Below are 13484 nucleotides of genomic sequence, written 5' to 3' on the forward strand. Positions count from 1 at the left end.
CAACTATGTCGGCTGCGCAGCTTCTCAACCCCAAGGCCGAGTCCCGAGTGCGTTCCTGTTATACCCCCCGCAGACAAGTGGCCTCGCCGCCTGCTAACCCCGTTGTCGCAGAGGAGGGGCGAAGCTCTCAAGGTCAACATCAGTGCCGGTGAAGGTCTTCAAGATGTCCTCAAGTCTAACCTGGGCCCCCGGGGCACCATCAAGATGTGAGCGCCACTCATGTCACTTTTTCTGCGCTCTGGCTGACTCCTTTGCAGGCTTGTCGACGGTGCGGGACAGGTACCGTTGCCTATCCAAGTGCCCCTCAAAAACGACCCCTTTACTCACCGATAGCCACAGATCAAGCTGACCAAGGATGGCAACGTTCTTCTCCGAGAGATGCAAATACAAAATCCCACCGCCGTCATGATTGCCCGAGCAGCGACTGCGCAGGACGACATTTGCGGTGACGGAACCACCTCTGTCGTGATGTTGGTGGGCGAGCTCCTGAAGCAGGCAGACCGATACATCTCTGAGGGACTGCACCCTCGTATTATCACCGATGGTTTTGAGGTTGCCAAGATCGAGGCCTTGAAGGTGAGTCCTGCGATCGCACTCTCAAGACTGTAGCTCAACGTCGCAGTTCCTCGATTCCTTCAAGCTCCCCAAGGAGGTTGACCGAGAACTCCTCATCAGCGTCGCGCGAACATCGCTCGCCACTAAGCTCAACGCCACCCTGGCCGCCAAGCTCACTTACGATATCGTCGACGCCGTCCTCGCCATCTACCAGGAGCCCGCGAAGCCCGATCTGCACATGGTTGAGATTATGAAGATGCAGCACCGAACAGCCTCCGACACCCGGCTGATCCGTGGATTGGCCCTCGACCACGGTGCCCGACACCCCGATATGCCGAAGCGACTCGAGAACTGCTACATCCTGACCCTCAACGTCAGCCTGGAGTACGAGAAGTCCGAGATTAACTCTGGATTCTTCTACTCGAGCGCTGAGCAGCGCGACAAGCTTGTCGAGAGCGAGCGCCGATTCGTCGATGCCAAGCTGAAGAAGATTGTCGAGCTCAAGCAGGAGCTGTGCGGTACCGACGGCTCAAAGAACTTTGTCGTTATCAACCAGAAGGGCATTGACCCCTTGTCTCTCGACGTACTCGCCAAGAACAACATTCTTGCTCTTCGACGAGCCAAGCGAAGGAACATGGAGCGTCTTCAGCTCGTGTGCGGTGGTGTTGCTCAGAACAGCGTTGACGACCTGTCTGAGGATGTTCTGGGCTGGGCCGGTCTCGTCTACGAGCAGACCCTTGGAGAGGAGAAGTACACCTTTGTCGAGGAGGTCAAGGATCCCAAGTCGGTGACCCTCATGATCAAGGGACCCAACCAGCACACCATCGCCCAGGTGACAGACGCCGTGAGAGATGGTCTGCGAAGTGTTTACAACATGATTGTTGACAAGTCGGTTGTTCCCGGAGCTGGTGCCTTCCAGGTTGCCTGCGCTGCCCACCTGAAGAGCGATGCCTTTGGCAAGTCAGTCAAGGGCAAGGCCAAGTGGGGAGTCGAGGCTTTCGCTGATGCTCTCCTTATTATTCCCAAGACCCTGGCTGCCAACGCCGGTCTTGACATTCAGGATGCTCGTAAGTGCTTGTCTTTTATTGAGGCATGAATAGTGGCTAATGGTATTATAGTTGCGGATATGCAGGACGAGCACGCTGACGGCGCCGTCGTTGGCCTGGACCTTGAGACTGGAGCGCCCATGGACCCCGAGCTGGCCGGCGTCTTTGATTCCTACCGAGTCCTCCGAAACTGCATCGCCTCCAGCTCTAGTATCGCATCCAACCTTCTTCTGTGCGACGAGTTGTTGAAGGCTCGACAGATGGGCAGAGCAGGTGGACCGGGGCCTGGCATGGATGGACCTAGTGATCACATGTAGGAGATACCACGTTAAAAAGAGGCTAGACAAAAGGCTCTGGGGCGTAATTGACATGATTACGACTTGCGTCCTTAATATTTCAACTGCCGTGATCCAATATCTCTCTTGCAAGAGTGCGTGTATGTCTGTTATCAGGGGTTGTATGTACACCACGCTAAGCCCCGCATTCAACGTCAACTCCAAGAAAAAAAAATCTTGACCCCGCCATCACAGCCCAGCAACAACCCAATATCACAACTATGGCTTCATACGATTCCGATTCCTCGGACGGCGGCGAGTTTGAGGAGACGAATGTCCTCCTGGGGTATGCCTCCAAGGATGCCGAGGAAGACACCATCAGCAAACTCGGTGGCCATCCTGTACGTACTTGGGCGCCGTGTAATAGATGTGTATACCTTTGCCAGACTAACTGGTAGCTAGGAATGGCTAAACCCCGAGAGCGCACCCAGCGCAGCCTATGCACGATGCAAGGTCTGCAAGGACCTCATGGCCCTGATCCTTCAGCTTAACGGCGAACTACCTGAGCGATTCCCCGAGCACGAGCGACGTCTTTATGTCTTTGCCTGTCGTCGAGAGACCTGTCGGCGCAAGGAGGGCAGCATTCGCGCCTTGCGCGGTGTGAGAGTATGGAAGGAGGAAGCACCTAAGCAAGAGCCCAAGGAGGAGAAGAAGGAAGAGACAAAGGAACCGGAGAACAAGGGTCCCGGCTTGGGAGAGACGCTGTTTGGAGCCAAGGGCCTTGGAAGTGCCTCTGGCGCAAACCCCTTCTCCAGCGGCGGCGCGAATCCCTTCAGCTCCTCAAGCAACCCCTTTAGTTCCGGGGCGCCAGCGAACCCTTTCTCTTCCTCTTCTTCACAGCCCGCAAAGCCTGCATCACCAGAACCAGCCACCACCACACTCACAAAGACCTTTGCCGAGTCCCTCAACATCAAGGACGCACCGGCAACACCTCCTCCCGCCGCTGAACCCTGGCCCGCGCTGGACGCCCGGACAAAGCCTTATCCCACCCTCTACCTCGCCGACGCAGATTACGAGACACTCGACCCCACGCCTAGCAAGGTCCCGACCAACGCTCGACTTGAGGATGCTGACGCTGCGGAGCCCTCTGTGCTGGATCGTGAGGCCTTCGAGTCCTCCATGGACGCCACCTTCCAGAAGTTTGCGGACCGTCTGGCGCAGAACCCGGATCAGGTTATCCGTTATGAGTTTGCGGGCACGCCGCTGCTTTACTCCAAGAAGGACGCTGTTGGCGAGGCTCTGACAAAGGGTGCTATTCCTCGGTGCAACAACTGTACCGCCAGGAGGGTGTTTGAAGTCCAACTGACACCGAATGCCATCGCTGAGCTGGAGGCGGATGATCTGAGCCTGGAGGGTATGGAATGGGGGACTATTATCGTGGGCGTGTGCGAGAAGGACTGCTCGCCGCGTGGCACACCGGTGGGAGAGCCTGGATATGTAGAAGAGTGGGCTGGCGTACAGTGGGAGGAGTTGTCCAAGGGCAAGTAAATGTTTGGATATGCCTAGTGAGTAAGCCAAGGGATCAAAAGCACAATAGACGGCGGTAGCCACTTTCGTTTCGTATGTGAGCCCGAGCAAGGGTATTCCAACAGATCGCAAAGTTCTATGGATGCTCTAGATCCTTGGATGCTTAGCAATAACATGTTCATGTCCGATTAAACGCCTAGATTTTGTAACCCCCTCCATGCTGCCATGCTAGCCTAGCCAAGCCATTCCTGCCTGCCCTTCCTGCCATCCCGCATCATGAAATCGTTAGTTCATGCCAGGTCCATCGACGAGGAGGTGCGCAGGAACCCTTTCACACACGCTGCAACCGAAACCCTAAACGGTGTCTTCCCATGCCCGCCGGAGCACCCTGGAGAACTGCTCCACGGACACGTCCTCGCGGATCTCGGCCTTCTTGGCCTCATTGTCAGGGTTCGAGGGCACCTTGACGGTACCGTCGTCCTCAACAGACCAGCCAGCAACCTCGGTGACGAACTTCTTAGTCGCCTCCTCGTTATCGAGACCCAGCCACGACTCGAGGTGGCTGAGCTTGAGCTCGCGGAAGGCTTGTGAGACGAGGTGGGCGATGCGGTGGCGGATGAGGTCCTCAAAGTCGGGGATGTCGGCGATCAGGTCGGCAACCATGTCGTCGTCGAGGTCGGCCCAGAAGCGGGCGTACTGAGCACCCTCGAGCTCGCCGTTGAGGGAGCGGAGCTTGGTGATGGCCTCGCCGAGGTCGCCAGTGACGACGGATGAGGGGTTGATGAGGTGGAGGGCGAGAGAGAACTGCGACGAGGGGAACTGGGTCATGGTCTTGACCAGGATGTTGGTGATGACCTCATCCTTGATGCGGTCGGGGTTGAGCTGGTAGCTGAGATAGAGGTTAGCCTCAATTTGGCAGGGGTGAGAGTGACAGCTGGGGATGAGGCGTTGGATATTCAGATACACTATAGGTGACTTCATTTGTGGCCAAGTTGATTCAACCCGCCATAAGTCAGGTAATAGGAAACGTTGACAAAGCAGTCATCATATAACCCAGGGCAAACACATATCAAAGTCGGGCACTCACAGCTTCAGCAGCGTCCGGTTGGCATTGCAGTCAGTGAACTTTTGCTCGCATTGGTCCTGCAGGTACGTCTCGAGAGCGCCGACAGCCTCGGGGTTGTATCGCTCGAGGCCGTTGATGATGTCGGCGATCTCGTTGGGTCGCTCAGGCGGGTCTTCTCCGTTCATGATGGGCGAGTGAAGAGGGGGGGTCGTTAAGAGGGGGATGTCGGGGGGAGGTTCTCGCGATGGTGGGGCAGAGGAAAGATTTCGATGGTTTGTGTGAGGGACTCGTTTGTGGGTGCCAAAAGGGTTTAGCGTCGAGTCGCGGGGCTGGTTCCTGAGATTCGAGGAGCGGGAGTGGACGTCACGTGGCTTCGCGTGTGCCGTCGTCATAGAGGTGCGCGTGCCTGGCGTTGGAGTTGATGAACGTGAATGGATGCATCTTGGACGATCTTTGGTTGTTTCTTCCGCTGGCCAAGATATTTACTATTTAATCTTTAATATCGAGCGCTGATAATCACCATGCCGAGCCCGACCAAGAAGCGCAAGTTGAACAATGGCACTCAGTCAGCTGTGCCTGCACGAGGGCTGGAATACTTCTTTTCCAAGCAAAGACAGAATGGTTCTGCTTCTGATAAAACCCCAGAGGCTCAGGATAAAGATGAGGCAGCGAGAGATGCCCCAGAGAATCTTACGGACGAGGAACTGGCCAGAAAACTTCAGGCTGAATGGGATCAAGAAGTTGCGAATGAACGACAGGCTGACCAGACGGGAACTCGTTCAACACCAAGCGAACAGAATGGGTCAAGATCCAGAGACGAAAGTCCTGCTGTTTCAGAGTTGAAGCCACCAAAAGCACTTCCGACAATGCTCAAGCCCAGTGCATCCGGAGACCCGAAGAAACCTACACTCGGTCTGCAGTCTGCTGGCATGGCCGAGGATACAGTTTCAACATCGATCCCCCTAGACGAGTCCCCTCTCACTTTTGAGCCATCCAAGTATATCCCCCAGCTCAAAGAACATTGGGCATCAGAAGGCGGCAACGCCTCCTACGCTCTGCTTACTCGCTGCTTCGTCTTGATTAGCGGAACAACAAGCCGCATAAAGATCGTGGACACGCTGGTCAATTGTCTGAGAGTGCTGATAGAAGGGGATCCGACAAGCCTACTGCCAGCGGTAAGCTCAAATAGCCCCGATTTCAGAATATCGCTCACTCCCATAGGTCTGGCTGGCGACTAATTCAATATCGCCTCCATACATCTCCCTAGAGCTGGGCTTGGGCGGGTCCGCCATATCGAAAGCGTTGCGGAACGTTTGCGGACTTGATAGCAAGTCGCTCAAAGCCATCTATGACAAACACGGCGACGCTGGAGACGTGGCTTTCGAAGCAAAGAGGAAACAGAGTTTCACTCTAAGGAAGCCAAAGCCGTTAACAATCAAGGCTGTGTATCAGTCTCTGGTCAAGATCGCCAACAGCCAAGGGCAAGGTAGCGGAGAAGTAAAGCAAAGACTGGTGGATCGGCTGCTCCAGGATGCCCGTGGCGGAGAAGAGAGCCGATTCATTGTGCGAACTCTATGTCAGCATGTAAGAGCACGAATCCAGAGCTGCTAGCATTACCGCGTTTGTTAACAAGAGTCCAGTTGCGTATTGGGGCAGTCAAAACAACAATGCTTATCGCCCTCTCAAGGGCCTTTCTTCTTTCGCGCCCTCCGGAAACAGATTTCCCCCTCAGATCAGCATCTGAGTTGTCAAAGCTCAAGAAGGAGGAATTGGCTGAGATCTGGGGCCGAGGTGAAGAACTCGTCAAGGCTTGCTTCGCCAGGCGTCCCAACTACGATGACCTAGTACCAGTTCTCCTCGAGATTGGCATCTCAGAAGAGCTGTTGATTCGTTGTGGCATTGCTCTACACATCCCACTCAGACCTATGCTGGGAAGCATCACACGGGACCTGGCTGAGATGCTCACAAAACTACAGGGAAGAGATTTTGCTTGTGAATACAAATATGATGGACAGCGAGCTCAGATTCACTGCGACGAACATGGAAAAGTCACAATTTTCTCTCGGCATCTGGAGCTGATGACAGACAAGTACCCCGACTTGGTTGAGTTGATGCCAAAGATCCGTGGTGAGGGTGTCGACAGCTTTATTATGGAAGGCGAAGTGGTGGCTGTCGATCGAGCAACCGGGGAGCTCAAGAACTTCCAGACTCTAACCAACCGAGCCAGGAAGGAAGTTGCCATCGGGAGCATCACTATTGACGTGTGTCTGTTTTCGTTTGATCTCATGTATCTGAATGGTCAGCCATTGCTGGACCGTCCATTTCGAGAACGACGGGAGCTTCTGCGGTCACTCTTCAAAGAGGTTCCTCACCACTTTACTTGGGTAAAGAGCCTTGATGCTACGTCAGTAGACTCAGAAACTGTCCTCGATTTCTTCAAATCTGCAACGGAGAACAAGTGTGAGGGAATAATGGTCAAGATTTTGGATAACCTGCTTGCATTACCATATGCTGGAGATGCTGAGGAGCAGGAGCCCGAAAAAGCTGAGAAGCCGGCATCAAAAGTTAAAGCGAAGGGAAAGGCCAAACCAAAGAACACTTCTGGTGAGAACGGAGGGGAAACAAAGACAAAGTCTCGCCGAAAGCCACTATTGGCTACGTATGAACCAGACAAGCGACTTGATTCGTGGCTCAAGGTCAAAAAGGACTACAGTTCCAGTTTCGACACTCTTGACCTCATCCCCGTTGCTGCTTGGCATGGACAGGGTCGCAAATCGAAGTGGTGGTCGCCTATTCTCATGGCTTGTCGCAATGAGGAGACGGGAGCCTTGGAAGCCGTATGCAAGTGCATGTCTGGTTTCACGGATGCCTTTTACAAGGCCAACAGAGAGTTTTACGATGATGGAGAGGAGAGCGGGGAGCCAAAGAATACAAGATCACAACAACCGAGCTTTGTGGAGTACTCAGGCCCAAGACCAGATGTCTGGTTTGAGCCTCAGGAGGTATGGGAGATGGCGTTTGCAGATATCACGCTCAGTCCGACTTATACAGCAGCAATTGGTTTAGTCAGTGAAGAGAGAGGGCTGAGTCTGCGGTTTCCGAGGTTCTTGAAAAAGAGAGAGGACAAGAGCCTGGAGGAGGCGAGCACAAATGATTTCTTGGCTGGACTGTTTCGGAAACAGGAAGCAAAGGCTTCGTCAACGAAAGAGAATAATAACGGGGCTGAGGAAGTGGAAGAGGCAGACGAGGTTGAAGAGTGAGCGACAAAGAAGTCTTGAATTGACCATGATGGCTGCCCCAACCATGCAATTTTATATACCTCGATGAGTGCCATATGTAAGGCTATTTGCCAGCATTGAGCTTTTGAGCAATCAGACTAAAGATGGCGACTGATCCCATGAAGAGGACAGCGTTGTAGAACTGTTAATGTGAGTGCCTTTCCATCATAATTTTCAGCTCAACTCACCGCCTTTCGAGAGATTTCTCTCTCCTCATCATCAGTTCGAGCCTCGATGAAGAGGCGACGGAGGTTTGGTAGACTGGCCTATTGAGCTGTGAGAGGTGCAAGCTGGAGTGTGAACAGAGGTTGCTCACCATTTTAGGGGGTGTGTTGCTTCAGCGCATCTGCATCTTCTCGGACAGAACTAAAGAGAACTCGAGACTGTTACCGGGAGCTAACCAAGGCCGTTTATTTTTCTATCAACACATGGAGAGCCCAGCCAAGGGTCTCTTGTGATGATGTAGATACTGGATTCTCGAGTTGGCGATGTCGGGAGGTGACTAAGCCGTGTGCGGCTAAAAATAATTGTTAGCGATAGAAGCCACGCTGCACGGGAACGGAAATCAGGCGGCAATTTAGAGTTAGGGGGAACCTGAGTTGGCAGTGCCACTATGTCCACTGAGCGGCAGGGCCCAGGCTGCGACTCAGTGGGTGGCAGCCCGTCCACATCCTCCCGTCGTGGCCTTGGCGTCCATCTTCAGTGACAGTTGCGTCTGCCTCAACCATACCCGGTCATCGAACTCCTTTCTTACGTCGCCTTTCCCCGACGACGACGCCTCCCATCTTTTACGCATCCTCCGATACGCAGCATCGTCGGCGGATGCGGCCTTTTGCGCTTCAGGACAGCTAAAAGGAAACACTCGCCTTATCGAATTCGACCCCCGTTGTCACCGCCGCCTTCTGGACGTCAGAACCCCGTCCTCCCCCAGCTATCTCTTCCGCCACGTGCCCCTCGACGATCCTTGAACTCCCTCGACGATGGCGGTGAATCGCATCCGCGGCGCCTTTGCCGTGCCTCGCAAGGGCGAGACCTTTGAGCTGCGCGCCGGCCTGGTCTCGCAGTATGCCTACGAGCGCAAGGAGTCGATCCAAAAGACCATCATGGCCATGACGCTTGGCAAGGATGTTTCGGCTCTCTTCCCCGACGTGCTCAAGAACATTGCAACGGGCGACCTCGACCAGAAGAAGCTTGTATATCTCTATTTGATGTAGGTGGATGAATCTTGACAACTCAACTGCTGGGCCTTGCTTGAGCTTCGTTGGGATTGTGTTCGTGGGGTTAGGAGCTAACAGGAGGACTTAGGAACTACGCCAAGTCGCATCCCGACCTATGCATTCTCGCCGTTAATACCTTTGTCCAAGACTCTGAAGATCCGAATCCACTGATACGAGCATTGGCGATCCGAACGATGGGATGCATCAGAGTAGACAAGATGGTGGATTACATGGAGGAGCCCCTGAGGAAGACGCTACGGGACGAATCACCATACGTGCGCAAGACGGCCGCCATCTGCGTCGCCAAGCTCTTCGATCTCAACCCGCAGATGTGCATCGAAAACGGCTTTTTGGAGATGCTCCAGGAGCTGATTGGTGACCCCAACCCCATGGTCGTCGCAAACTCGGTGACGGCCCTGTCTGAGATCACCGAGACAGCGCCCGAGACGAGGGCATTGGTCGTTACACCTGTGACCCTGAAGAAGCTGCTCATGGCTCTTAACGAATGTACCGAATGGGGACGAGTTACCATCCTGACTACTCTGGCCAACTACGGGGCGACGGACCAGAAGGAGTCGGAGCACATCTGTGAGCGTGTGGCACCTCAGTTCCAGCATGTCAACCCTAGTGTGGTTCTTGCTGCGGTCAAGGTTGTTTTCATCCATATGCAGGCGCTTAACCCTGAGCTCGTGAGGTCATACCTCAAGAAGATGGCCCCTCCACTGGGTATGTCTACCGCAATGCCCTATTGGAATTTTGACTGACATATGTATAGTCACCCTGGTTGCTTCGGCACCCGAGGTTCAGTATGTCGCTCTGCGAAATATCGATCTCCTCCTCCAAGCCAAGCCCGATATCCTGAGCAAGGAGATGCGTGTCTTCTTCTGCAAGTACACTGACCCACCATATGTCAAGCTCCAGAAGCTGGAGATTATGGTGAGGATAGCAAACGAGAGCAACTACGAGCAGCTGCTTGCCGAGTTGAAGGAGTATGCCCTGGAAGTTGACATGGACTTTGTCCGAAGAGCCGTCAAGGCTATCGGTCAGGTGGCCATCAAGATCGAGAGCGCCAGCGAGAAGTGCGTGGCCGCTCTCGAGGACCTCATCTCAACCAAGGTCAACTATGTGGTTCAGGAGGTCGTTGTCGTCATTAAGGATATCCTGCGCAAGTACCCTGGCTACGAGGGTGTGATCCCCACGCTGTGCCAGTACATTGATGAGCTGGATGAGCCCAACGCCCGTGGTTCGCTGATCTGGATTGTTGGTGAATATGCTGAGAAGATCAACAATGCCGACGAGATCCTAGAGAGCTTCGTCGAGTCGTTCATGGAGGAGTTCACACAGGTGAGTAACGTTGACTAGAAAGCCTAGAGACAGACGCTGACTGAGCACGCAGACACAACTCCAAATATTGACAGCTGTGGTCAAGCTCTTCCTGAAGAAGCCTGGCAGCAACCAAGCTCTTGTGCAAAAGGTGCTCCAGGCGGCTACAGCGGAGAACGATAACCCCGATATCCGCGACAGAGCGTATGTGTACTGGCGTCTGCTGTCTTCGGACCCAGAGATTGCCAAGGTAAGGGACTTGAGGAGTGAAGAGTTTGTGCAATTGCTAATAACTGTTAGAACATCGTTTTGTCTCAGAAGCCCACCATCACAACCACCATGACCACCCTCCCCCCTGCTCTGTTGGAGCAGCTTCTCACTGAGCTATCGACTCTCGCCTCAGTATACCACAAGCCTCCCGAGTCATTTGTTGGCAAGGGCCGTTTCGGCGCCGACGAAATCCAGCGGGCTGCCATCCAGGAGCAACGGCAAAACGCCGCCGATAACCCCATCGCGGCATCCGTTGCTGCTGCTGCGGCCAATGGCTCTGGCAGCGGCGCATCTCAGAACAACATTGAGAACCTACTGGATATCGATTTTGACGGCGCGGCGCCTGCGTCTCAGGAACAGAACAGCGCATCTGCAACCCCTGACCGTGTGGCAAGCCCAGCATCTGGTGGTCCCTCTGGTGCTATGGCAGACATGATGAGCATGTTTGATGCACCAGCACCTTCAAGCAGCGGCGCCGCGCCTGCTGCTGGACCGAGCACCGGCATGAACGATCTGATGAACGGATTCGAGGGCTTGAACTTTGGAGGTGCCGCCACCAGCGAGCCTCTTCCGGCAGCGATGCAGCTGCAGCAGGCCCACGGCGGGGCGCCGCAGCAGCCCAAGAAGGACAGCGATGATTTGCTAGGCCTCCTGTAGAAGAGTGGTATGTCGGAGACGTCTGTCTGTTAGTTCATAAAGGAGTTGGAGAAGCCCTTGGGTGGGAAAAGAACATTGACACATGGTGCTGGCGCAAAAGAGATGAGATGACCAGCCAAATCGTCTTGTTATCGCGTTGAACGCTTGCCAAATAAAGAGCCTCTAATTATCAAGTCGATGAATTTGTTCCTCCTCGTAGTGTGTACGGCGGCATGCCTTAAGACGGCCCCCCCTGTACGGATATCTCGTTACCTCAACCTCGTGTGATTCTTGCTCATTCGTGTCGCGAGCCCTTTTTTCTTTTTTTCCTCGTAAAGCCCAAGTCCATATTTGGTATATCACTGCATCTCGACGTCGTTGGCCTCGTTGGTCTTGGCGTACTCGTCCGGGGTCTGACACTTTGCGGTCCAGGCGTGGATGTTGGCGATCTCTTCCTTTAGGGCGGCATTGACGAGGCGATGGCGCTTGAGGGAGTTGAGGCCCTGGAACTGGGAGGAGACGATGAGCGAGTTGAAGGCTTGTCCGCAGCCGCCTGTCTTTCGGGTTAACTTGAATCCTCCGGGATCGGGCTATCGATGCGACGTTGGGAGAGGCGCGTGGAGGGGTAAACCATGGAGGGGTTGCTTGGGCAGGTTTACTAACCAGACATGTCTGTAACTTCAACGTGGACAGCACCGAGGCGCTCCTTGATAGCCTCACGCATAGTCTCGTCTGTGATTTGCGACATGTTTGTATATGTGTTTGAGAGTTGAAGGGTTTAAAAAAGGAGCGTGTGGGAGAGAGGAGTCAGAGCTGTTGGCGATGAAAGATTGATTGATTAGATATCATCGTGGGGTAAGGTAGAGTTTCTCGGCACCTGGGACGGGTGCACCGACCACTTGATCGAACAGTGTGTGTTTCTCACCAATTGGCACGGTATGAGCTCATTGGACCCTTTGCTTTTTGGTGCAAGCTGCATGAGGCAGGAGCTGATATACTGACCAGTAACACCTTCTCTCTGCTGTTCACGAGCTTGTTCTACTATGAGAGGCTCTGTTCTGAGATTGAATCGTCAACTGCTTCTTCTCCGCTCAACATCTTCATCTTCAGCATCTGCTAGACCCGTATTCTCAACCCGGTTCACGCCTCTGAAGACCTTGAGCAGATCCTGCTCCTCTTGCCGTGATCCAACTTCATCTCACCAACATCCCGACTCACCCTTACCCAAAATGCCTGACTCTAGAGCTTGGGGTGCTTGGCAGGTTGAGCCATCCACCTTCACTAAGCTTGTTGTGGATTCCATGCAGAAGCTGTAGGGCCCCTCTCTTCACCGTCAAGGTTCGACATACTGATAGATATCAGGTACCCCGAAGAGCTGGCTGACGGAGCTTGGGACAATGTTGGCCTACTTGTTGGCAACTCGGAGACAGACGCCAAGAAAAGGAGTCCCCGTGTCTTGGTGACAAACGACTTGACCTTTCAAGTTGCCGTTGATGCCATTGCCCAGAGCGTGAGCGTCATTGTCAGCTACCGTACGCTACCTCTCCATGTTTCTGAACCTTGTTAACACTGCGCAGACCCCTTCATTTTCGGCGGTCTCAAGTCCATCACCAACAACGACCCTCAGCAGGCGACCCTCCTCCACCTGGCCAAGGCTGGCATCGCCGTCTACTGCCCCCACACGGCAGTCGATGCCGCTCCCGAGGGCCTCAACACGTGGCTCGCTAACATCGTCGCTGGGCCACACAACTCAGAGCGGTCCGTTGCCATCCCCTGCAAGACTGCGCCCCAGACCCATGAGGGCGCGGGTTACGGTGCCATCGGCCGCTTCGAGAAGGAGGTGGCACTCCCCGAGATCCTCATCCGCCTTGCCGATAAGCTCGGCGGCCTCCAGCACTTGATGGTGGCCTCGCCCGTGGGTGCCGAAGCCAACTCCACCAAGGTCAAGAGTTTCGGCGTTTGTGCCGGTAGCGGCTATGACGTTCTAAAGAAGGCCGACGTTGACCTGCTGGTGACGGGTGAGACGAGCCATCACTCTGCGCTGCGGGCCATCCAGCAGGGCCGCACCCTCGTCCAGGTGTTCCACAGCAATTCCGAGCGCGGATACCTTAAGGAGGTACTTGGGCCCTTGCTGGAGGAGCAGTTGAGGAAATCAGTGCCCGAAGCCGAAGTGGTGACGAGCGAGTATGACAAGGATCCGTTTACCATTCTGGACGTGAACGATCTTGAATCAAAGTGATGCGAGAGGCGGTTCTCAAGATACCATGCGTTGTGTCATATTAGAGGCGAGG

The 13484-nt window shown here is 54.4% G+C and overlaps 7 protein-coding genes across 7 annotated transcripts; 5 read left to right on the forward strand and 2 right to left on the reverse strand.

Annotated features, from left to right (window-relative positions):
* Positions 1 to 5: 5 nt before the first annotated feature.
* Positions 6 to 1918, forward strand: NCS54_00520200 (Hypothetical protein; the record flags this gene model as incomplete). The annotated part of the gene is made up of 6 exons (XM_053150714.1): positions 6 to 47; positions 112 to 206; positions 258 to 279; positions 340 to 576; positions 623 to 1622; positions 1674 to 1918. The coding sequence occupies 6 exons, from the start codon at positions 6 to 8 to the stop codon at positions 1916 to 1918; spliced, it is 1641 nt and encodes a 546-aa protein (XP_053006689.1).
* A 209-nt stretch (positions 1919 to 2127) lies between these two features.
* On the forward strand, positions 2128 to 3424 carry NCS54_00520300 (PDCD2-C domain-containing protein; the record flags this gene model as incomplete). The annotated part of the gene is made up of 2 exons (XM_053150715.1): positions 2128 to 2277; positions 2339 to 3424. Exons 1-2 carry the CDS (start codon positions 2158 to 2160, stop codon positions 3422 to 3424), a joined length of 1206 nt encoding a protein of 401 aa, XP_053006690.1. The 5' UTR covers positions 2128 to 2157.
* A 333-nt stretch (positions 3425 to 3757) lies between these two features.
* On the reverse strand, positions 3758 to 4654 carry NCS54_00520400 (Eukaryotic translation initiation factor 3 subunit K; the record flags this gene model as incomplete). Its single annotated transcript, XM_053150716.1, has 2 exons — positions 3758 to 4292; positions 4491 to 4654. 2 exons carry the CDS (start codon positions 4652 to 4654, stop codon positions 3758 to 3760), a joined length of 699 nt encoding a protein of 232 aa, XP_053006691.1.
* A 336-nt stretch (positions 4655 to 4990) lies between these two features.
* On the forward strand, positions 4991 to 7729 carry NCS54_00520500 (DNA ligase; the record flags this gene model as incomplete). The annotated part of the gene is made up of 3 exons (XM_053150717.1): positions 4991 to 5644; positions 5691 to 6053; positions 6110 to 7729. 3 exons carry the CDS (start codon positions 4991 to 4993, stop codon positions 7727 to 7729), a joined length of 2637 nt encoding a protein of 878 aa, XP_053006692.1.
* Positions 7730 to 8727: 998 nt separating this feature from the next.
* On the forward strand, positions 8728 to 11214 carry NCS54_00520600 (AP complex subunit beta; the record flags this gene model as incomplete). Its single annotated transcript, XM_053150718.1, has 5 exons — positions 8728 to 8957; positions 9053 to 9690; positions 9740 to 10308; positions 10361 to 10537; positions 10588 to 11214. 5 exons carry the CDS (start codon positions 8728 to 8730, stop codon positions 11212 to 11214), a joined length of 2241 nt encoding a protein of 746 aa, XP_053006693.1.
* Positions 11215 to 11552: 338 nt separating this feature from the next.
* NCS54_00520700 (Hypothetical protein) lies at positions 11553 to 11941 on the reverse strand (the record flags this gene model as incomplete). The annotated part of the gene is made up of 2 exons (XM_053150719.1): positions 11553 to 11746; positions 11857 to 11941. The coding sequence occupies 2 exons, from the start codon at positions 11939 to 11941 to the stop codon at positions 11553 to 11555; spliced, it is 279 nt and encodes a 92-aa protein (XP_053006694.1).
* Positions 11942 to 12200: 259 nt separating this feature from the next.
* Positions 12201 to 13432, forward strand: NCS54_00520800 (Hypothetical protein; the record flags this gene model as incomplete). The annotated part of the gene is made up of 3 exons (XM_053150720.1): positions 12201 to 12505; positions 12556 to 12725; positions 12771 to 13432. Exons 1-3 carry the CDS (start codon positions 12237 to 12239, stop codon positions 13430 to 13432), a joined length of 1101 nt encoding a protein of 366 aa, XP_053006695.1. The 5' UTR covers positions 12201 to 12236.
* Positions 13433 to 13484: the final 52 nt, after the last annotated feature.

The sequence above is a fragment of the Fusarium falciforme genome, chromosome 4 (assembly GCF_026873545.1).
Source record: "Fusarium falciforme chromosome 4, complete sequence".
NCBI classification, from domain to species: domain Eukaryota; kingdom Fungi; phylum Ascomycota; class Sordariomycetes; order Hypocreales; family Nectriaceae; genus Fusarium; species Fusarium falciforme.